At 34.5% G+C, this 24,820-nt stretch overlaps 1 protein-coding gene across 2 annotated transcripts; it reads right to left on the bottom strand.

Moving 5' to 3' along the window:
- Window positions 1-237: 237 nt before the first annotated feature.
- On the bottom strand, window positions 238-13,569 carry LOC147280072 (cyclic nucleotide-gated ion channel 1-like). Of its 2 annotated transcripts, none has more exons than XM_086249629.1 (8): window positions 13,448-13,569; window positions 12,816-12,988; window positions 10,031-10,556; window positions 7,721-7,918; window positions 3,732-4,015; window positions 3,396-3,507; window positions 1,026-1,307; window positions 238-831 (listed from the first exon to the last, which is right to left on the bottom strand). In XM_086249629.1, the coding sequence occupies exons 2-8, from the start codon at window positions 12,851-12,853 to the stop codon at window positions 448-450; spliced, it is 1,824 nt and encodes a 607-aa protein (XP_086105755.1). In that variant the 5' UTR covers window positions 12,854-12,988; window positions 13,448-13,569; the 3' UTR covers window positions 238-447. The 2 variants fall into 2 exon arrangements, with proteins under 2 accessions (XP_086105755.1, XP_086105756.1); XM_086249630.1 differs by having other exon boundaries at window positions 650-831; window positions 1,207-1,307.
- Between the last annotated feature and the right edge of the window lie 11,251 nt (window positions 13,570-24,820).

Here is a 24,820-nt window from a genome sequence, read left to right as displayed (position 1 = left end):
TTAGGCTTCTCTTGTCCTTTGTGTTCTTGCTTTCTAGCCAGCTTTCAGTTGAGGAGGTCCTTGTAACTTTGGTTTTTCGGCTTTGCCTCTGTGGCTTGTTCATTTAGTGCGGCCTCTGGACCTTCAGTTGTTTTGGGCTTTGCCCTCTTTTTGTATTTTTTTAATACGTTATTTATTTACGAAAAGAGATAAAAACCGAATGATGAAATGAAAATATAAATGCATTGTATAGGGACAAAACACATCTTGGAATTCTTTATAATTGTCTCCAAATAATGACAATATCAATCCACAATAATGTTCACAAAAAATAATAATAATAATAAAAAATAAGTCTCTAGGACCTTATTCATAATTTTTCTTCTGAAATCTCATCATGTATTTGATCAATCGGTCCCAACTCCTTCAATTGCAAAGAATTGCTATGATTGCTTAAATGCACCAAGATTAGTTGACCATGATCAGTCTCAAGTCCTTGGCCTTGAGAACAAAGGCTTCAACTTTTGTTTGACATTGGACATCTTCCATCGAGATAGGAAGCTGGGAAAAAGAGCAATTGGGTGTACTACAATAACTCAGAAGTTTTTCTCCATAATAATCACCTTCTTTAAGCCACTTGATATTCATCATTGATGAAGAACCCGATTCTGTTTTTGCAGCATTATCACCACTAGTCTTGTAGGTCAATATAGTGCCATCTATAATGAATAGCATAAAGGAAAGTGGATTTCCCTCTCGAAAAACATAGCTATTCTCAGTGTAGATCACTGGCTCGAGGTACTTGCAAATCTTTTTCAGCACTCGCACGTCCATGTTTTGTAACATGGGTACCTATAATAATATATAGTTGACATGCATTGGTTAATTAAGAAGTAAGAAAATTCATCATAGATATATATTACTAACTAGGTTCATTAAAAAATTTCACACGCCACTCATGCTCATGTTAATTTATTAACAATTTAACTTACTAACCATGTGTAATTTGTTAGTAAAAAGTTTATTGATGAGGTTGAGAAACATACTTTTCTTAGTGTATTCATGCAAAGATGTCCTACTATAAAATCTTTATGAAACTTGGAAAGAACAGAGAGTTGACCCTTCACATCCACATCAACGTCTATGCATTCTTTTAATTTCTTTCCGCATTGTTTCCTGAATAATTCGAAACGTATAAAATTTGGGACATGATGTCTGTCCACCCACAATTCTATCATTGGCTTCTTCTTCTCAATCATGGATTGTAACTCATTAAGCTCCTCCGGTATTGTTACTTCCGATTTTGTTACTTGCAACTGCATATATGCCTGTTTCACAATAATAAGAAAGCTTAATTAATTAGTTCATCATCAAATCCTACAAGGTGTGCGCATATCGTAGTATTGTAGTTAACTAGTTAATTTATGTCTAATCCAAATCCATCTGATTAATTATAATTGACCGCAGAATATATAAATCCAAACCAGAGAATGGCTAAACCCTCTAAAATCACTACTCATATAATGAAAAAGGCCATATAAATCAATATGATGATAAAAAACAAATACGTTGTTGATTGGTTGTTGATTGGCCGTAGATTAAACATAAACAGTATATAATAGAAAAGGTATATAATAATTCATTACAAAGGATAAATAATATGTAATTTTTTTTTATGAAAAAACATTATTGAACATATAGTAAAGACAAAACTTCAAAAATATTTCTAAAATATACCCTCATCCTACTAGACCAAATTAATATCCTTGCATATTCTTACCATTCAAAGAAGGGAAAATGTTCAATTCAAGACATGAATTATGGGTTATACCAATCTACATCATCAACTTTATTTTCATGCCAACATACCACTTTTGTCAACTTGGTTGCAAATTCCATCCAAAGATGATCACGTGTCATGGCACGTGATCATTTTTTTATGGGTAAATTCATCATGACTAGTAATATAGGTCCATATAAGTCAAACCACTTCACGCATATGGTTGTTTTGGGGACGAAAAATGCAACTAAACTAACAAAAATGGCAAATTGGCTTCAAAATTAAAGTTAAGGGGGCTGGTATGTACACCGAATTAACCCATAATACGCATCTTAAATTAACACATGGGTCAAAGTTTAAGCCATTTTTAAAAAAATTTCCCTTCCAAGAATGCATGATTAAACTTCAGGCTCTAATGCAAAATGATAGATGAGTTTTGTGTAGAAAATCTTCAAAAGTTAATTTGTATTTTCGTATATATGAGTATAATTGTTACCTCTAAAAATCACGACAAGGCTGGCCGGATTCCTAGCTAGAAATACTGCAGTCCTAGTTTAATGTTTGGGCGTGCCACTATTCTCAGCCAATGAGCCGTAATAGAAAAAAAAAATTCTAAATTGTTATTCGCGTCGAGCTTACTAACTCTTGGAACAAAATGATTGCAAACGAGTCAGGAACAAAAGCTCGCCGAGGTTCCACTTGCCTTAATCTTCAAGGACTTTAATCACTTGGTGAAACAATAACTGTGTGCTCAAAATCAAATATGCGGTGGATGGGTATTAAGGTGATTGGATGCAAAAAAAAAGTTATGAACTCTAATATAAAAAGTATGAACTATCTGATTGTCTTGAAATCGAGTAATAATGGTAGTTCAAATGACAAATCTCATACTAGAATTAAAAGAAATCAATACTAAGAAAAAGGATCCTAGAAGAGCAGATAACCAAGAACAAAATTCTAAAAACTGAAGAAAACGTAGTAATCTTGAGCATTCTGGACAAATTGTTGAAAAAAAGTTTATGCTTGATTTTTGTGTATTGTGTTGAAAGAGATCTTATGCCTTCAATGCCCTGCTTATATAGTATCAATCTCCTAGGGTTAAGAAACCCTTTTTCCTACTTGGTTTCGGACTTCTATTTCCTTAATTATTTCTCTTTTCTTTACCCCCAAGTCATGAATCCTTGTCTTATCCTATTTCGATCTCCTATCTTGCCGATGATTCTCGACAATAAAGGAAACTTCCTTTAAATTTGAATATTTAGCAGTCCAGGCCTTTAATTCTGTAACACGCCATGGGCTTTAACTTCAACCTTAAATGGGCTTTGCTAGTGACATTGGGCTTTATCAACAAAAAACATGGGTTTGGCCATAGATTAGGCCCAAAACCAATTCAGAGTGTAAACAACAATTAAATAATTAAATTAACGAACTCGCTATTGATCAATATAGTAATTTATCTTTACCTTATATTGTTCTAAATTTAACTTTCCACTCAAAATATAATTAACGCATTAGCAAGTAAATGATGTGTTATTTTAATCTAAAAATCTGTACACCCATCAATGTGTTGATTTGAAGCCTGAAATTATTGATGAACACAATTCAATTCATATAGAGAGATTCATCATCAACTTACCTGCATGTTTCCAATTAAATATGAGAATAGTAGCAAGCCACCAATAGAAATGAGAATTGCAAAGCTCATTTCCCCCATGTAGCTACTTGTTTCAAGATTCGTGCCCAAATTGCTGCAAATATTGATCAAGTAATTAGTATATGATACCAAAATTACTAGTAATAATTTGGTAAAAAAATTACTAATATGTGGTGTTTCTTAGTACTAAAAAAAAAAACTTCTTTATCAAAATTATTTAAATAAGAAATAAATTTTGAAACAGTGGAAGATGAAACTTTTTTTAGAAAATATGTGAACTGTTTATATAAAGTTCAACATACTTCCATGTATGCAAACCTTAGATTTTTGAGGCCCCACCATAAACAGTAGAAAAGCTTTGTTAAAAAGTTTTTTTGTCCTGTGGTACCAGACTGAACGGCATCAAGAAATATTCCATAATCAAATAACGTAGCATTTCCTGGATTTATAGGACATAAGTCATAGAGGATCTTAATATTTGTTGGAGTACTAGTATCATCGCAATAATACGTAGCTGTGCATCCTGGAGTATTTTTACAAGCCTGATGCCAACATAATGTGTCCCGTTGAATAGAAAAAAAGTACCAAAAGGCTCCAAGTACCTAAAATTCAATAAATCAGTCAATACAAAATTGTAACGAAAGCAACAAAAATAAATTATCACATCTTTCTTGAAGTGTATATGGGGCATCTTTTATATTTATAATGTATACGGTCCTTATATTTTCTATCCTTGTAGTTTGACATGATTCCACCAAGTCTATGTAGCTTAAGAAGTTGCAATTGTACCCCTATGTAATGTATGGTTTAGTTTGCAATAAAGGACAAAGATTCAACTTCGTCTAATTTTTTGATGGAGTGTTGGCATGGGCATAAGTGCAATGGACTTGAGTAGAAATCAAGACAACTACATGGACGAAGTAGTTCTATTTTGACCCACCTAAACTGATGTCTTAAACCGACCCCTTTTAAAATAATTTCTAAAAAATTTTCCATTTTATACCCTTAAATGAAATGTAATAAAATAATATAAGAATTTAAGAAAAACATATTGAAACCCACTGCCTCAACCCTAAACCCCACATTCCCCACCCTATACAACACCCACCAACAAAGCTCTTTCTATTCTCTTTCTCTTTCTTTTTCTCTCTCTGTTCCTTTCTTTCTCTAGCTTCCTCCTTTACCGGACCGCTATGAGTGACTATCGACTCATTGACCTCGAGATCGGAGGTCAGTGCATTTTCGATATTCCACCCATGGAGGCATGGTAAGAGAGAAAGGAAGACAAAATGAAAAGTGGAGAGCGAGAGAGAGAGAGAGATCATCGCGCCGACGATGAGAAGGAGAGGGTTTTTGGTGGGTATGAGATCATATGATGTTGGGTTGTGGTGGTGGGTTTTAATTTTGGCATAAATTCAATTTAGACACATAACTATATAAGCTATTTCAACGGGGTCCATAAATATTTCAAATATACACCCGATCTATTATCTAAATTGAAAAATGAGTTTCTGTCCATTGATTCGTTGAGAGATCAGTTAAATGATAGCTTGGTTTTTGCTGACCGAGATTACCTGGCGACGTTGCAGTATCTCAGCAAACATTTCCCACCAAATGAGCGACACGGGCCCACAATTTAATAATAATAGAGAGAGAGAGAGTTTGTGGGCCTGTGTCAGGGGTTAGGTGGACCCGTGTCGCTCATTTGGCGGCGTGTCGCTCATTTCCCGCCAAATGAGCGACACAGGTCCACCTAACCCTTGACACGGGTCCACAAACTCATCATCTCTTTCTTGCTCGTTGAACAAAAGTGAGGAATTTATATTCGAATTTGGGGAAAAACATGATGTTTTTTGGAGACTAAATGGTTAGGAGAGCGTTCGATGAGCGGGAAAGAGGTGATGGGTGTGTGGGCCCGTGTCAAGTGGACATGTGTTGCTCATTTGGTGGTCATGTTGCCAATTAATCCCCGTTAGCAAAAGTCAAGCTGACATTTAACTGATCTCTCAATAAATTGATGGACGGAATTTCATTTTTCAATTTACATAATAAATCATGTGTATATTTGAAATATTTGAAAGTTCGTAGACCCCATTGAAATAGCATATATAGTTATGTGTCTAAATTGAATTTATGCCTTTAATTTTTTATGTAAACTATTTAAAACCCTCTAATTAGAGTTTAGTTATTTCAAAACCTCCACTCTTAATTAAATTAAATCAAAACCTCCTATTAAAAATTTAATCTTTCCCAAAACCCCCTAGTCAACTATATCTATGCTAAGTTTGATCCACTTTTTTTTAATATTCCAATTATAACCCTTGAAAAAATATCAAGCCCACATTTCTCTCTCTCTCTCTCTCTCTCTCTCTCTCTCTCTCTCTCTCTCTCTCTCCTCAGCTGTTGCCGGCACATGCGCCGCTGTCCGGCGACAGTTGCCGGTGATAGCGGTCCCATCCCGCTTGCCTCTCCTCTCTCTTCCTCTCCCTGCTCTCCGCGAAACCTAACATCAACGCTGAATCGAGTCTAGGCAGACTAGAGCTCTTTCGCCGGCGATCCGCCAATTCCGACAACGACAAGGTGTCAGACCCGAGTCCACTGGTGTCATCAGAAGATCTAGATGACCTCTAGGCCCACCGTTTCGAAAGAGAGAAGTCAACGACATCCTCGCCGGCGATCTCTGTTTTTTTCTTGCAACCATTTTCGTCGAGTTAGATAATCATCTCCTTCTTCTTGTTGTGCTCTTCAGTTCTATGTTTTTGGATTGGTCCAATTCTTCATAAATCAAAAAACCCCAATCTCAGTGAACAAGAAAGCACAACGAGGTGATATTTGGAAATGGTTACTAAAGGTGATCAGACCTTGAAAGCGCTTGAGGAACTCCCTACTTGTCGTGAGGGGATTTTTGTAAAGGTATGCTTATTGTTAATTATGCTTTCTAAACTCGACAACCTAGAATTCTAATATGTCCTTCAATGTCTAATGTCTGATGCAAATATATTCTAAATGGGTCTGGGAACTGAACCATTTTTCATTCTCCCTTGGCTTGAAATATTATTCTCATTATTTACTTTTTTTTTTTTTATATATATTTTGTAGCCAACATGAGCACATAACAATTCTGTCATCATACTACTATGGTGAGAATCAACCACCCTATCATTTATTTTTTGCGTCTACTACTTTCATATATGATAACTATGTGGTGGATGAATATACATTGGTAAATTTGAGCTGCACATGCAATCCTGCAAATGAAATTTTGTGATGGTGCTGCAATTTTTTCATGCAACTTTTTAAACTAGAAGGGACTAAAGCAGAAATCAGGTCAAACTACATTGACAAAAAAATGTAATTTACCCTAGTAATTTAGCCAATAGATAGGGTACGTAATTTTATCTGCCCCAACATTTTGACAACATAATGATGTTTGTATGTGTTGCTAATTGTGAATTAAGGACACACATTTATTTAAGAGTCAACCTAATTAACAATTCAGATTTATAATCTAACAACATATATAACATTTTAATTTTGCTAAATTGTATGGAAAGAGAACATTATATTATACATATTTGTTCAAAAGCACACGAGCACATCCCCTAGTTGTTCAAACATGGTTGTAATTTTTTTAAGTTAGTTATTAACTAATTATGGTCTTGACATAATTTATTACTTAAGAATGCAAATTTATTGTTTAAGTCTTGGAGTTTAAGATTTACTTAAAACTCAATAGAAAGCCTGATCAACCCATAATCTCCTATAAGAGTGAACCCTACAGTAACTCTAAGTGCCCGCCCATTAAAAGGTACTTACTTAGTTTATGGTAAACAGAAATTGACACCTTGTTTGTAATATATGGTGGGGAGATGTTGATAGTGAAATTTTAGATTAAAGTCAAACAATTAAAAATAATCTTTTTAAATCAAGTGTTCATAACATAATTCAAACACTTGACCATTCACAAAAATTTTCTAAGATTTCATGTTTTAACCTTTTTAATTACAATATTTTTGTCTAATTATAAGGTATAATGTGGCAAGTTTTCTATTAAAACACTAAAGTCATGTCATCGAGTACTGTTATTGTTGTTTTGATAAAGAAAATGGAACATAAGACCAATATTATTGATTCTATTTATTAGATTGGCGAACCTAGATATGCATTTCTATATGTACACCTATGTATACCCTAGAGTTTCGTAGTATGATTATTGTAAAATTAAATGTCCGAGTCAACATCTTTTCTTACGAACATCAAAAAATAAAAAATAGAAATAAAATTATGACAACAATGATGCAACTTACATGACTTGAATATATGTATAGGACAAAATTGAATGAACCTTTAATCCATTTGCTGCGGTTTCTATACTTCCCACCGAATACGACCACCAAGAGGATAAACCTTGGCAGATATTGAAAAGCAAGAAAGGCGTTCAGAATCCTAGTTTTAGAAACATTTCCATAACTTCTCCTTCTGAAAAAGAACACAATTATTGCCACCTACACATATTACAATGGAAATGGGTTAGTTATTGTAAGCATTATTATTATTATTATTATTTTTTTGGTATGATTGTAGGCATTATTGTTAGTGGCATATGCGACGATCATGTGTGTGATGAGAAAAAAAAGTATATTAGAGATTTCTGGACCTTCCCTAAATTTTCCCTTAAATTTAAATTTAAGAAAAAAATATTATAAAACAAAACTCTAATTATTCTCTAAAATCTTTTCAAATTTAAGGAGGGTGTATTCAATTAGAATTTTAAATGACTTTGGTAGAATACCACCAGACTTTTATAAACTCTTTAAACGTTTTGATTCAATACTACCAGATTTTTTAATTCCACCAAAGTCATTTAAAATCCTAATTGAATACACCCTCCTAAAAAGTCTGGTGGTATTAAATCAAAACTTTTAAAGAGTTTACAAAAGTCTGGTGGTATTCAATCAATACTTTTAAAAAGTCTATGGTATTCAATTAAGACTTATAGAGAGTCTATAAAAGTGACATATTATTCAAAAAGTCATTGATTTTATTAAATGATAGACTTTAAAAGACTTTCATGGACTTTGTAGTGTAAATTATGTTATATCAAAGTCAATAATTCTCCATCGTTCCCCCTGCAGATTTCAAAGGATTTCAAATATTAAAAAGCTATTAAAAAAGTGGTATTATTTATTTTTTAAAGAGTGATGCGAAACCCCCTGATCTTATTTTTTCACCCACCTCTTAATTTATTTTTTTCTAATTACTATATCCTCTTATATTAATTTTTTTTTCTTCTTATATTTAATCGACTTCTCATCCTGGGTTGGAACAAACAGCGTTGCCACAATGCAATGTAACAGCAAGATATTCAAACCAACCACTTCACAGTCTGTCTTTACGTACTCAACAAAATCACAAGATTATATATTCATAATTTGAGAAATAATGTTACCACCACATCATATAATGTTCTCAACCTATCAATTCAATTAGACAAATTCTAACAACTCATTAAAACACAATATTTGACAGTCTAACAACATAAAAACATAAAATTCAGAACACTTATAATAAATTATGTAACAAAATAATTTTGGTCCCTACAATTCTAGCCCCAACTTTTTATATTGTTTGCAATATTAGGACAATTTATAACACATTTATCTCGGTCTTGAAGCTCATTCCCATTCCACTCACTCACGGAGGACAAAAAAATAAAAAACATATTAGAGAAATCCTAAAATAAATAATAAAAAACTATATCAAAGTTATTAGAAGTCTATAAAAATCCTTCAAATTCTATGAGAAAAGTCAGGGAAACTCTAAATAGAATTCTGTCAAAGTCTATGTGGAGTTTATGAAAGTCATTAAAAATCCATCAACTCTACCAAAGTCAATGATTTTTAAAAACTCTACAAAAGTCCATTAAAATCTTAATTGAACACCCCCCTAAAATTTTCCTCAAATTTTTTTCAAATTAAGTTAAATAGATGAGATTTCTCAAACTCTCACTAAATCTTCGATGGTCAGATTTTATACAAAAGAGCTAAATAAAAAAAATAGGAAAATTTCAACTTTAGCATTAAAGAGTTTTTCCCCAAATTTAACGTTTTTTTCTGAATTACTCTCAAATTGAAGAAAAATATAAAAAAGAGTTAAATACAAAAATGGTCCACAAACTTTACAGTGAATCTCAATTTGGTCCACAATATATAAAAAGTGTCAATTTGGTCCACAAACTTTGTAGGTTGTATCAAAGCAGTACAAACGTTAACTTCCATAAAAAAATTTAACGAAAACTGGTCATGTGCACAGCAAGTGACCACATTTTCAGAGACATTTTCATCCGTTCATCACATTTTCATGTGACCAATTTCGTTAATTTTCTGATAAAAGTTAGCATTTGTACTGTTTTGGTACAACTTGAAAAGTTTGTGGGCCAAATTGACACTTTTTATAGTTCGTGGATTAAGTTGAGACTCATTATAAAGTTTGTTGACCATTTTTGTATTTAATCCTATAAAAAAAGAACTGAAGATGCTCTTACACAATTGGATATGTTTGAAAAAGATGTGGCGAAAAAGGGAGTTCAAAAAATATGGAAAAAAGATTTCACTTACTTGTGGCGTGGGAAGAATAGACAGAAGCAAGGTCAGGTGGAGCAAACTAGAGCACCGCATCACCACAACTACTGCCTTTGCAAAAGCAATTACCTTACTCACTGGTATGAAAAACGAGATTGCCTTTTTCGAAATTCTTCGTCTCTGTAGCCAAAGTGACAGTGAATTTGCTTCCTGGTCGGGTTTGAAGTCAAACATGAAGACGTCCAAGATACTCACCAAAGCATGCAGGCAAAAACTGATTAAGTAAGGGAGATCGAAAATTGATCGCAAAATCAGAGCGGCAATAGTCAAGTTTTTGTCCATCTCAAGGCATTTGTTTTTCTCATCTATGATTGGAATGTAAAGGAACAAAGGATCTATTATCAGTCCAATCAAATAGACACTTAGAATTGTATTATGCATCCAATTTTGACACTGTTCCATACTACACGTCTGTATCAGCTTGAGCTTCAAGGCCATATATACATCTTTCTTTGAACGTTGCCCCTTAGTGCCTGTATCGCCATCTACTGTGGAAGTATCGCTGATAAAAAAAATAAATAAATTGTTTCCATGTTTTCGAAGCATATAAATTTGTTTGGAATAAAGGCAGCTGGAAATATCTGATATTGGGCTCCTAAAGTTTATAGGGTTAAGTCACAAACGTGTTTGACAATGCTTTTAGAACTCGTTCAAATAGTCAAAACCCCTTTTAGTTGTATTTGACAGGAAAAAAAAACACTTGGAAGCACTTGGATTTTTTTTAAAAAAATTTATGTTTTTTTAATAAAAACACTTTGAGTGAAAACATTTTCTACAAAACACTTTCTGCAAAAACACTCCCAAACAAGCGAGTCTCAGGATGCAACAGCAGACTACTATTGCTTGTAGAAGCAGTACAAATATTTACTGTAATGCTAATTAACAATATTTGTAGTTCTTTATCGCACTCATTAATTAGTGAAAGTGATAGGAAATATACATCATTTACTTTTATATCCAATTCCGGCCAGTACTAAAGTTTTGTAATTAAGGGTGCCCAATTAGAACACGTGTTTCGACCAAAAAAAGATTAAAACACATGTGAAAAATAATTAATATAAGGTGTATACAAGGTGTTAAATTTCAATTTTTTGGGGTGTCGAAATCGAAACCTATATTTGTTAAATTTTCGAGAAAATTTCACCAGTGGTGCTCGATCTGGTTTTGGGTTTTTGGAGGTGAGATCTGGTTTTGGGTTTTTGGAGAAAAACCCAGTTTTGAGAGAAAAATGGGGGGTGCGGCAGGGGGCGACGGCAAGGGGGGCAGCAGGGGGCGGCAGGAGGGGTGACGACAAGGGGAGATGAAGGAGAAAGAGAGGAGGGTAAGGATGGGTTGGTGATGGATAGGAGGAGAGAGAGAGAGAGAGAGAGAGAGAGAGAGAGAGAGAGAGAGAGAGAGAGAGAGAGAGAGAGGAAGAAAAACAGTGGGTGGAGAGTGGAGACTCGGGGGAAAACTGGAAAAGAAAGGAAAGACCGAAAGAGAAGGAAGAAAAAAAAAAGAAAAAAAAAAGAAAAAAAAAAGAAAAAGAAGAAGAAAAAAAAGAAAAGAAAAAAAAGAAAAAAAAAAAAGAAAAAGAAGAAAAGAAAAAAAGAAAAGAAAAAAGAAAAAAAAGTAAAAAAGAGAAAAAAATTAAAAGGTTTAGGGTTGATTGAGGTTTGGGGACTTTGGGCAATTGTAAAGAAAAAAAATGGTTTGGGTTTTCGTTTGGCCGTTTTAGAGTTTCGTTTAGTTGTTTTTAAACCCTAAATTAGTAAACTCTAATATATTTCTATATAAAAAATAATTAAAAATACTCCCTAAACCCTAATATCATATACCATATCTTAATTTAAGGGTTTTGGGCAATTGAAAAAAAAAATGATTTGGGGTTTCGTTTAATTGTTTTTAAATTCTAAACCAATAAACTCTAATACATTTTTATATAAAAAATAATTAAAAATATCCTAAAGGGCCTAAACCCTAATATCCTATACGATATCTTAAACAATATAGAGTATAGATTATAAAGTATATAGGGTTTAGTGTATATATTATAGAGTATAAATAATATATTAATTTTATTTATTCATTATACTAATTTTATTTCACAGTATTTACCTTCAGCTCACATTATATTCATCTTATATCACATAAAACTTACTATATAATTTAATTTCTTCAATGTTTTGTATTAATATAGTAGATAATATGTTAAATAAACATATAATAAAATTTCATTCAAAATTTTCGTATTTTGATAGTAATTTTCATCGTTTTTATCTAATTTCTGTCGAAATTTAAAAATCTTCAAAATTTCCTCGAAACTCGAAATTTTATTCCTTGGGTGTATACTCAAAATCCTAAAATGAAAAAAAAAAAAAAATTGATGTATATAGGGTAAAGAAATAAGAGGCGGATCCGTGACATTTTTTTTTTGACACAATTTTTTAATAGGGCTCACTTCATATAAGATTTAACGATCCGAATCATCTCTTTTTTAAATCTCCATTAAAGAATCATATTTGTAAAAAATTAAGTAAATTAAAAATTATTTGCCTACAAAAATTAAATAGTCAATATTTCAAGTATTTACTTTTTTGACAATTTTATCTTTATAAGTTAATAATTTCTAATTTATCTAATTTTTTTTGCAAAAATGATCTTTTAATGGAGACCTAAAAAATAAACGGTTCGAATTGTTAAAATTCTATAAAATGAGGACATTAAAAGCCAGCTTGTGTCAAAAATAGAAAGCCACTAATCCTTTCCCAAGAAAACTAACCTTTTAACTTCAATGATTACGTCTGGTTTTTGATCCATAACTTACACCTAGCAAACTATAATGAACGCGATGGCTTAATATATTAATGTGTAGAGCCAACGAAATTCTTCCAGTTTCCAGCCCAAAAAGAAAAAGAATTCCTCGAGTTCTAGAATGTATCTTGAATGTTGCTCCTGAAAAATGGAAATTTCTGAGGATTAGTGAAAGTTTTAACCCTTAAAATAATATCGTTGTGTTCATCTAGCAAGGATCCAAAAGTGACATGCAAGTGTACGTGCAGCCATTGCAAATGAAAACCAAAGGAATACAAAGTATGGAGTGGAAACCTTCTCTAAACACGCACAAAAAAAATAAACAAAAGAAATCACACAACAGTCAACACACACACACATATATATATATATATTACCAATTAAATAGACAGCAAATGATCTCATGCAACTCTGATTTTTTTATTTTTGTCAAATCCTTAGTCCTTACATATGCAACATCAGAAATTTTATAGTTGACCCAAAAATAAAAAATAAAAAATTATGAAGTGGATGTCCACCTTGTAATTAAGAAAAGATCGAGTGGACATACATATACCAATTTAGTTTACTAAATTTATATACAGAAATATATTAACTTACTTGACAAATTAAGAGAGGTAGCAGGGGGTGTATTTGGCTAACAATTTCGCAGCAATTAATTCCGTTCGAAGAAACCGATTAAAAGTGGAATAATATGGGTCGTTCACTTTGCAGACTTGTCCACTCATAGCTCTCTGGCGACGCCGGCCACAACTTTTATAACTTGTTTTTCCAAAATATCTTCTACAGTAAATTAAAGATGTTGACGAGTTGACGAGTTGATGTTTGACGAAGATGTAGTCCACTAGTTTTTTTCTAAATATCTTCTACAGTAGTGACCAATGCTCTGTTGCCACACAGTAAGTGCAACAAAGATAAGGATTGTTTTTGGCACTTTTTTTTTTTTTTTTAACATTTGTAATCGACTATTTAGGTTCAAAGGTGATAACTCATAAAAAAAATTATTGTATCTAACCGTAACATTATGTAGCTCGAGGATGTAATGTTATTAATTTAATTATATTATAAAATGTATATGATTTTAGAGGTATTTTTTTGAGTTTTAAAGATTAATTATTATACACGTATTACAATTTAAGTAGATTGTGTTGGGATTGTACTTGACATCATCTTGCTGTGGTTTCATAGTTGGAATAGGATTGCATCTAAGTCAATGATTAGGAGTTCTATTAGAATATTACCTGGAAGCCTATAAAGATTTAAGTGAATCTGGTTTACTAAAAGGCTAAGGGATTCCTATTGTTTATAGGACAATGTATTACTGTTCTTATTGGATTTGGCTGTGCTATTGAGTTTAGTTATGAGTTAGACTATTAGGCAGCCACACACTATATAAGGTCGAAGATCCCCTTGCATTCAGAGCACGCATATATCTAGTTACTCCCATTAAGTAAATTGTGCTAAGGTCTGCCAGTTCAAGGAAGGTCTCGGTTATTGCAGAGAAGGACTTGACTCAACTGCTAAGCTATGGATGTTGCTGTGGTGAATTCAGGTGAGTGTTTTATTCATATAGCTGTATGGTTAACATATGGTATCAGAGCATGGCTTTGTATGATTAAAACCAAAAACAGAAATCCGCTTATTTGCCTTGCTTATTTGTTGAGTGTGCTTAGTCTTGAGTTAATCCTGAAAGCATGAATATATATAGGATTAAATTCATTCGTTTACATCTTTGATTGATCTTGTGCAAATTGATGATAATCATGTCTTTACGTGAACTTTTTTTTTTCTCGTGTACTACAAGTTTTAATTTTTTATCATCAATAATCTTGCTGTTTGTCATGTTACTCTCTTGAATTCAGGGTTGTATAATAAATTGTCCCGTTTACTTCAAATTATCTGGTTATATGATTTGAATGTTAGATATACATATATATATGTTGATCACAAGATTATTGTCATATGTACACGTATCTGAAAGTTATGATCAAAGTTTAGAGGCTTTTGAATCAGCTAAGCGAGCATCGAAACATGACAAGTGAAACAATTTTCTGCTCATAAGTGATCATTATCTCACTGTGGTTAGTTTGATAGTGGCTAGCATAGATAATAAAGTTACAAAGGTTTGCAAAGTTCTTCCTTCTGTCCATAGATGTGGGAAAATTTTTAAGGGAAACCTATGTAATTCTATAATCTAGTGCTAAGACATGGTCTACTCTCAGCCTATAGGTGTGAGTTGATTATGTTCATAAAGTTTTCTGGGAATTAAGGTTGATGTTTTGTTTTAAAATTTACAGTTATGAATTCTTCTTTGAATTTCAATTCCATCCAAACTTTGACTGGTAACAACTTCAAGAAGTGGAAAGCTGATCTTGACTCAATGAAGAAAAATGGTGTATGGGAATTGGTCGATTTACCATCTGGTGTTAAGCCTATAGGGTGTAAGTGGGTGTTTAAAACCAAGAAAGATTCTAAGGGGCAGATTGAACATTATAAGGCAAGACTCGTTGCTAAAGGATTCACTCAACAAGAAGGAGTGGATTACAATGAAACTTACTCACCAGTTTCAGCAAAGGATTCCTTTAGGCTAGTTATGGCAATGGTGGCACATTATGACTTGTTTCTACATCAGATGGATGTTAAGACAGCATTCTTGAATGGGGATTTATTTGAAGAGATCTATATGAAGCAACCAGAGGGATTCATTCAAGAAGGGAGAGAGAGTTTAGTATGCAAACTGAAGAAATCTATCTATGGTTTAAAACAAGCATCAAGACAATGGTATCTTAAGTTTGCAGAAGTTATACAATCTTATGGTTTTGTTGAGAATTCAGTAGATGAGTGTATCTATGTCAAGGTTAGTGGGAGGCATTTTATGTTTCTCATACTTTATGTTGATGATATCCTCTTAGCTAGCACCAACCTAACCTTACTAAATCATACCAAGACCTTTTTGTCCAAAAGTTTTGACATGAAAGATATGGGAGAGGCATCTTATGTACTAAGGATTGAGATTTCTCGAGACAGAGAAAAAGGGATTTTGGCCTTATCTCATAAGGGATATATAGAAATAATACTAAAAAGGTTTAACATGAGCAATTGTGCAGGTACTGACTTACCTATGGGAAAAGTAGATAAATTAATTAAGAAACAGTGTCCACTTACTGAAAAGGAGAAAGATGAGATGCAATCAAGGCCTTATGCTTCTCTTGTGGGAAGCCTAACATATGCACAAGTCTGCACAAAGCCTGACATTTCTTTTGCAATCTCAGTGCTTGGTAGATTTCAATCGAACCCTGGACTAGCACATTGGGTTGCAGCAAAGAGAGTGATGAGATATCTGCAAAGGACAAAAGACTATAAGTTGTGCTATAAAAGAAGCCAGGAGTTAGAAATAGTTGGTTACACAGACTCTGATTTTGCTGGATGTTTAGATTCAAAGAAGTCAACAAGCAGTTATGCATTTTTGTTTGCAGGAGGTGCTATTTCTTGGAAAAGTGCCAAACAATCAACTATTGCTACATCTACTATGCATGCTAAGTTTGTGGCATGTTATGAGGCAACTATTCAAGCTGTGTGGTTAAGGAATTTTGTTTCAAGCTTAAGAGTAATAGTAGACATTGAAAGACCAATTCAGCTGTGGTGTGACAATAGTGCAGCAGTTGACTTCGCCAAGAACAATAAAAGATCATCAGGTACTAAGCATTTAGAACTCAAGTTTTTGCTGATCAGGGAGAAGATCAAGAAGGGTTTCACTTGAATTGATCATATTGGAACAGACTTGATGGTGGCAGATCCACTAAACAAAGGCTTGCCCAATTCTGTTTTTCATAGGCATGTTGACAGGACCGCTCCCGAATTCCACCCTGAAACCCGGAGAGGTCCTGTGGGATCCAAAATCAAGGAAAATCTTACAGAAAATTCGGCAGACCCTCCCCTAAAAATAGATTAACCCAAAAATTTTCTAAATCTGTTAAAAACACTTCTAAAACATCAACCACCTCTACCACAACCAAAAATAAGGTCTCAGGCCCACAACAAGTAATACAAATCTAATCAGAACATATCTAATCAACTATACAATCATATCTCATTTTAATAATTTCAAGAGAAGACCTTGATCCTATTATACCAATAAGCTGGAGATGAGAAACTCGAATGCCTCGACCTCCACCAAAGCTATTACCTGGGGGGAACGTCAAAAATCAAAATGTGAGAAAACTCTCAGTGAGTGGACAAAATATAAAAAACCAAGTATTTAAGTTATTCATCCTTCCAAATTCCTTTAAAATCAAACTCCTCTAAAACCTTGCGTCACTCTTTGAAATCCCCCAGTTTTAAAACAATTTCACAAGTCTATTTCAAAATCTCCTTGTAAACCACAATCATGCTTAGAGTATGAGAAAAACATATGAATATAAAACAATTTCAAATCCTCAGAATGCCCAATGCATAAGAAAAACTCGTAGAATAATAAATGGGTGAGAATCTTAAAAGGAGTCATGTAGTAACAAAAGAAACTCATCATGTGTAAATCTTTTACACAAATCAATTAACTGAAAATCAATCTTTGAAAATAGTAAGTTCTCAAACTGAAATCGATACTGTCAATTTATAAATAAATAATTTAAGCTGAAAACTTTATTCTCAAACCACTCAATATACTAAAAATCAATAAAACTGCTCAACTGAAACCGTCGTACTTAAAAACTTTTGCTGTCATAAACTTATCGCTTAAAATACTTAACAACTAAAAACACACACCAATCAGTTACCCATAAAATCTATCATACACGCGCAGAGCCAAGAATCTGTCGTACGCATGCAGAGCCACAAATTCTGTCTTACGTGCACGCAGAGCCAACCTCCAAAGGGTCAAGCATCACGACACACGGCTCAAAGCCTATGTGTGTGCCGCAATGGATCCCAAATACCTATCTAATAACCTGGAGGGTACTGCAAAGGTGGTTTGAAAACTATTTTTCCATAACCCAAATATATCTTTTTTTTCCATCAAGAATAAATACCATTGAAATCCTTTTACAAATTTAAATTCATAAGCCCAAAATGTATTATTTCAAATATATACAATATACATGAAACAAATCCAATCCTTTCGACAATACCCAAATTGTTAAATAAATCACGTGAATGAAACAAGAGACTAGATTCTTTTCCAAAGTCCAACAACTCAGAAAAATAAACATGTAAATCTAGGTTTTAAAACTTATTTATAAATGAATTTTGAAATCCGAAATCCATTGCCATTAGTCAAATCCCAAATCATCTCAAGATATTATGCACAATAGAATTAATGAATTTTTATAAATTCATTTGAAAACCAAGGTTCAGTCTCATTTGTTATTTCCAAATCAAACTCAATTAATCAGATAAAACGCAAATTTTATAAATCATTTTAAGAAACAAAGGTCCACTCACAGAGATAGCCCTAGCTTCGATCCTCCGCCGGATCGTCACGAGCCACGGTCGTCTCGCCTATAAGATAAACAACAAAAAAACATAGATTAGTCTCGGTTCTACGACCTTTAAAGGGTGTGTGTGTGGAGCCTAACGTCCCACTCGACTTCGTTCCTACGCGATTGGTTTACGATCTACACGAATTGACCAACAACACTTCCACAACCGCCCCTAAGATTTCCCGGCTCAACCTAACCACAATCACTATAACTAATAACGATAACTCAATCAACCAATTATCATAAATACTCTAAAATTATGGAATATCAGTGGGGGTTTCGAAATCATAAAGGTTGCTGCCCAAGGTGGCTGTTTCAAGCCCAAAAATTAACTAAATATACAAAAATTTCTCAATCTTCATATACATTCATATCTAACATCCAATTTCGGGTTTCCGAGATTGTCCAAAATCACACCAAAAATACTCTGAGATTCGGCCAAAACCCCAACTGACCCAAATTGGTTTCCAACCTTACAATTCCTACTTCCCAAAACTTAAAATTTCCTCCAATTTAGTCTAAATTTCGGGTTCTAGATGACCAATGGGTATTTTAGGGATGTAAATCATCTCAGAAAACAGAGAGAAAAGCCTTCAATCTGAAATCTACAGAGGAACCCGAAATGCCCTTCAATTCTCCAAAATCCAAGTTTCTAAATGCTCAAATTGAACAAGATAGGTATAGGGGAAATAAAGCCCATAGGAAATGGAGGAAAACCCACCTGAAAACAATTCGAACGGAGGCCAGAGGTGGCCGGAATCGCTGAAGAGAAGGGACGGCGGCTGGATGGCTTTCTGGCGAGTTTTTCCGATGTGCAGGGGAGCTGGGTTGGGCTGGAGGAAGGCCGGAGCTGAGCTGGTCGGCGTCGGCGGAGGCTCGTCGAAAGTTGGCGACTGCGAGAGGAGGCCGGCGGCGTGATTTTTCTGGTCGTGGTGGTGCTGCGCAGTGAGGTGTGCGGGAGAGGGAGAGAACACGGGAAGAGAGAGAAAAGAATGAAGAGAGAGTGGCCAGGGGAGGGTGGTCGGCGCCTGGAGGGGGTGCTGGTCGGAAGCAAAGGCCGGCTGGGGTGGTTGGTGGCTGCTGGGTTGTGGGCGCAGAGGAAGGTGCGGGAGGGTGTGGCTGCGGGGAGAGAGAATATAAAGGGAGAGAGAGAGAAGTTTGCAGAAAATTCTAGAGAGAGAGAGAGAGGGAAACCCCTTAAAAAATTTCTGATTTTGAATTTTTAAACCCAATTTGTCAATTTTATAAAATTGCCCCTCGCTTCAAACGCTTATATCTCTCAAACCGTAACTTGGATCAACGCGTGCTTCATGTCTATGAAATCATGGGCTCGAAACCTATCCAATGGACCCAAATTCAAAATCGAAAGCCCATTTATTTTAAAAGTCAATTTTGGATCAAGCCCAAATTAAAACAAAAATAAATAAATAAATCAAACCCTTTTTATTTTCCAAATAAATCTCAAATCTTTAAAATATAATTCAACATCGTTTAGAAACCTCTTAAAATCATAGTTAAATAAAAATTTAAATTTCTAATGAAAATTTGGGTCAGGTCGTTACACATGTAACCAGTATGGGTTTATTTTCTGGTTTTGATCTGCTAAGTTAGTGGGAGCCTTTGTTATGTTTCATTATTTCCTTGTTTATGTTTTGTGGTTCTAGTCAATTTTGGATGATGTTAAAGTTTTTGCTTGCAGTAAAGATTGTTAGAAATGTTATGGAGTTTATTCAGTTCAAGAAAGCATGCTGAGTTTTTTACCTTTTACTTTACTGAATAAAAGTTCGTTAAAAGTTATTTGACTGCATAATAAGTTTTGTTTATTAGAAACATAAGGCAGGTTCTTTCGAATCTGATAAGGAAGGATCTGACAAAATTATTGTATATGTTGTGCATTTTCATATGCATTTAAATAACCACTTTATTCAGATACATCAATCATTTTGTTTTCCGTTGTCTTGATGGAGTCTTATGTATAAATGGTCTGTTACATGTGTAGTTCTTAAAGCTCAGGATAATTTGTTAGTCTAAAAGCTTTTAAAACTCTATGTAATGGGTTGTTTCTGACAAGAGACATGCAGGAATTTTTTATTCAGTAGAACTTTTGTGCACTAAAGGATCATTGCAGTAGTTGCCTAATAGCCTATTCAACCAAGAGGGAGAATGTTGGGATTGTACTCGACATCATCTTGTTGTGGTTTCATAGTTGGAATAGGATTGCATCTAAGTCAATGATTAGGAGTTCTATTAGAATATTACCTGGAAGCCTATAAGGATTTAAGTGAATCTGGTTTACTAAAAGGCTAAGGGATTCCTATTGTTTATAGGACAATGTATTAGTGTTCTTATTGGATTTGGCTGTGCTATTGAGTTTAGTTATGGGTTAGACTCTTAGGCAGCCACACACTATATAAGGTCGAAGATCCCCTTGCATTCAGAGCACGCATATATCTAGTTACTCCCATGAAGTAAATTGTGCTAAGGTCTGCCAATGCAAGGAAGGTCTCGGCTATGGCAGAGAAGGACTTGACTCAACTACTAAGCTATGGATGTTGCTGTGGTGAATTCAGGTGAGTGTTTTATTCATATAGTTGTATGGTTAACAGATTGATAATACCACGTCAATTATCATGTCACATTGTATTCCAATCACACACAATAATTTTTCAAAATTACCAACCGACAAAACTTATTCCTCTAAATACACATTGACTACACATATGTTCAATATAATGATAATATGTTTTGATATTATAAAGAAATTTAAGTGTATATTTCAAAATTAATTAGCAATGACATAAATAACCCCAAAACACTTATAAAATACTATATAATGTCTCCCATTTTCAATGTAGAGTTTCTCTTTTAACAAATTTAGTCATTTAATATATTCAATTTAGTTCTAGTCTTCTACATACCAAACGGAACTTAAATACACAAAAAAAAAAAAATTCAAATGTGACGTAGTATGATGTATATATGTATTACGTCATACATATTACGCAACATGTTGTAAATTATTGTAAATACTAATACTAATTAAACAAATAAACTAAACTAATTAAACTAACTAATTAAAATAAACTAATAAATTAAACTAATTAAAATGACAAAAAAAACAAGGGTAGGGGTGCATAAACCCCCCACCACCGACCCTACTCCCCGATGACGGCGGCGGCGGCGCTCCGCTTCCCTCTCTCTCTCTCTGAACTTTGCTTGGCCAACCCAAAAGTCTACAACTTTTTCTTTCATTTATGTGTCCAAGAGTATGTCTGTGGCTTTTATGTCTCTGTAATAAAAGGTTTGATCCCATAATGCAAGTAAGCAAGCCCTTTTGCTACATCAATGATTATATTCTTGCGCTGAGGCCAAGTTAATCAAGAACTTGCTAAACTGCAACCAAAGTGTCATCAGAAAGTGTTCCTTTGTACACAACCCCATACCCACCTTGGCCAATCATGTTTTTCTGAACAAATTCATTGGTAGCTTTTTCAATCTCTGGTGCACCAAACCATTTGGCCCCAGAATTGGGCAAAAAACTAGCTCTGAAACCCCTCCAGGTCTTCCTTGCAAGATGTGTCCAATGGGGTCATTGGACCAACCTTCTCTGTCCAATCCTGAATCGTCACAATCCCAGTACAACTCAAAGGACTATCCACGAGATTCCGGCGTCTTTAGCAAAGCTGAAGACGGTGGAGGCCGCTGACCGGTTGCGAGAGAGGAGAGCTAGGGTGGGCATGAGCCGGTTCCAATTTTTTTTTAGGCCAAATGACACTTTTCATCCATGTATTTTTACGAAATTTTCACTATAGTCTTGTACTTTTATTTTTGGCGATTTTCATCATTTAATTTTTATATGATAACAATTAAATTTAAATAGTTAATATCATTTAAATTGCTGACGAAAAATCCGACGTAGAAGCAAGTGTTTCACACATGAGTGACATTTGAAATCTTTTAATTTACCTAAATGTCTATTTAAGCCCCTACTCGCCATTTAACATATTCAGTTTAATGTTGAAACTTCTTATTTTTCTTTATTGATTACGTATAAGGGTGGGTACGTATGAAACTACTAAGGAATTTACAAATGACTGAATTTAAAACAACGTGATTTAAAATTCTAGAATATATAAATTCTCTTGCTTAAATAAATGTAATTATAATGAAATTTGTAGTAGTTTTATAAAAGAGTAATGGTAATGCTGACAACAATAAAAATGATGCTTGTAGTGAGTTGATGATGACAGTAGTGGTGATGGCCCATGGGCGATGCGAGAAATGGTGGCGGCGAAAATTAGGGTGTTGGAGGTGGTGGCGACTGCGACATTGGTGGTGGTGGTGATAGTGGTGGTGGCGGCACTGGTGTCGATGACGATAGCATTGGCGGTGGTGGTAGTGGTGGCGGCACTGGTGGCGGTGACGATAGCATTGGTGGTGGTGGTGGTGGTAGTGGTGGCGGCAGTGGTGGTAGTGGTGGCGGTGGTGGCAATGTCAATGGTAGTGACAGAGGTGGCGATGGTGGTAGTGGCGGCAGAGGTGGTGGTGGCGACAGTGGTGGTGGTAGTGGTGGCAACGGTGGCAGTGGTGGAGGTGATGGTGGTGGCGGGAGAGGTGGTGTTGGTGGTGATGACGGTAGTGGTGTCAGTGGTGGTGACGGTGGTAGTGGTAGCAGCAGCATGGTGGTATTGTGATTAGTTGGCAAGTTGATGGGTAGACACGACTTTTTTTTTTTTTTGTAAAAATTGAAATTTTGAAAATGACACCAATTTAGGTGAAATTTAAATTTGAAATTTGCAACTTTCAAATCCCAAGTTTTTTTCCACATAGAATTTATAAAATTCTGTATTTATGAACCCAAACAAGGAAATTAGAGTATATAATTTCTTAAATGCTTAAATTTTTTTTTTTTCTATCCAAACACACCATTAGGGAATACTTCCACTTAGTTGATTCATTGACAAGTTCAAACTAACCAATGCAAGGAGGCTGGATATTTCTTCAGGAATTTTTCCATCTAAATTATTTGATGAAAGATCAATACTATTCAACCACTCCAGAGTCTTGTTATATACAAGTTCTCTTCCTTTCCACATTATTGTTGTTTGCACAGTATAATATGTTGGCATAATATACTTATACAACCTTATATTAGGATGAACCAGAGCAGTAATATTATTCAAACACTTTGGAATAGTCCCTGAAAAGTTGTTGTGGCCAAGGTCCAAGACATGAATTAAGGTAGGGAAGATTGCACATGCAATTGTTGGGGGATATGTCCTTTTAAGAAGTTGGATCGCAATTGCAGCAAAGATACTGTGGATATGTTTGACCCAATCCAAGCAGGTACATTCCCAATAAATTTGCTGCCTTCAAGTTCAATCCTTATCAAATAAGAGCAATTTTTCAGGGAAGATGCCGCAAAAATTGTTGTTGTTCAACTTTAATATTATAAGTGAACTTGGGACACCCATCAAACTTGGGATGTTACATGAGAAATTGTTGTTTGCAGCATCTAAATTAAACCATTATACCACTCTAAATGCTCCATGTTTGAGGGAATTCTCCAGAGAAGTGATTGCTTGCTAGCTAGGGAAAGGAATGACAAGCTTATCTTGCAAATAGAGGATGGAACAATACCATTTAAATGATTCTCATACAGGTAAAAAATACATTCAAGTTTGGCATCAGTTGGTCAAAATTTGAGGGAATAGACCCATAAAATGAAATGCTTCCAAGATCAAGGAAAGTGGCACTAGTGTACCAATGTGGGAGTGGACCTTCAAATTGATTATGACCCGAATTTAGCATGTTTAAATTCGGACATTTTAGCTGGAATGGAAGTTTACCATGAATTTGATTGTAAGATGAATCCAAATATTTGATCTGGGAAAATATTTTCAAGAACCAATCCTCTGGTATGGAATCCAAGATTCCAGTATTGTAAAGCTAGGGTGACACTAAATAGTTCAGTTTGACATTGAAGCCATACGGCAAAGTCAGGACCAACTTGGCAATTTTGGATATCAATTGGTTGGAGCTTGAAAGGAGGAACCCACTCATAAGTCACGTTGAAAATGAGGGTCGACATAGGTTGATGTGTTCCTACTGCAAGATTTTCTGATCTTGTGAGGTTTATGAAATGAGCTTCGATTAAAATGTCTTTCCATGAATTCTCAAACAAATGTAGGTTAACTAGTTCAGAGAGTTGCCCCAAACTTTCAGGAATGGACCCGTTCATATCATTGTGGTTGAGGTAGAGTGCTTTCAAAGAGGACAAGTTCCCAATAGATTCTAAAATTGAGTCCCAAAAAGAGTTGGACTCAGGTTAAGATATTGCAATTTGTGTAGCATTCCTAAGGAGGCAAGCAATTCGCTTTCCAACCCATTATAAGACAAATCTAGCTAGGGACTCTAATGTGATATTTGCACAATATGAGAAACCATTAAAAAGCTCTTGAATACCCCCATTAAATTTGTTGTCCCTAAGACCTAA

Source organism: Dryas octopetala, chromosome 7, assembly GCF_963921425.1.
Source record: "Dryas octopetala chromosome 7, drDryOcto1.1, whole genome shotgun sequence".
In the NCBI taxonomy this organism is placed as follows: Eukaryota; Viridiplantae; Streptophyta; class Magnoliopsida; order Rosales; family Rosaceae; genus Dryas; species Dryas octopetala.
Note: the sequence above shows the minus strand (reverse complement) of the source record. Positions and strands in the feature narration are given on the sequence as shown.

Bases quoted from the DNA above. Each gene is read 5' to 3' on its own strand.
- LOC147280072 (XM_086249629.1), bottom strand. From the start codon at position 12,853: ATGGATCAAAAACCAGACGTAATCATTGAAGTTAAAAG. The intron at 1,308-3,395 runs GTAAGTTGATGA...ATTGTGAAACAG, and splicing joins ATTTAATTGGAAACATGCAG to GCATATATGCAGTTGCAAGT. The intron at 832-1,025 runs GTATGTTTCTCA...ATATTATTATAG, and splicing joins GCATGAATACACTAAGAAAA to GTACCCATGTTACAAAACAT.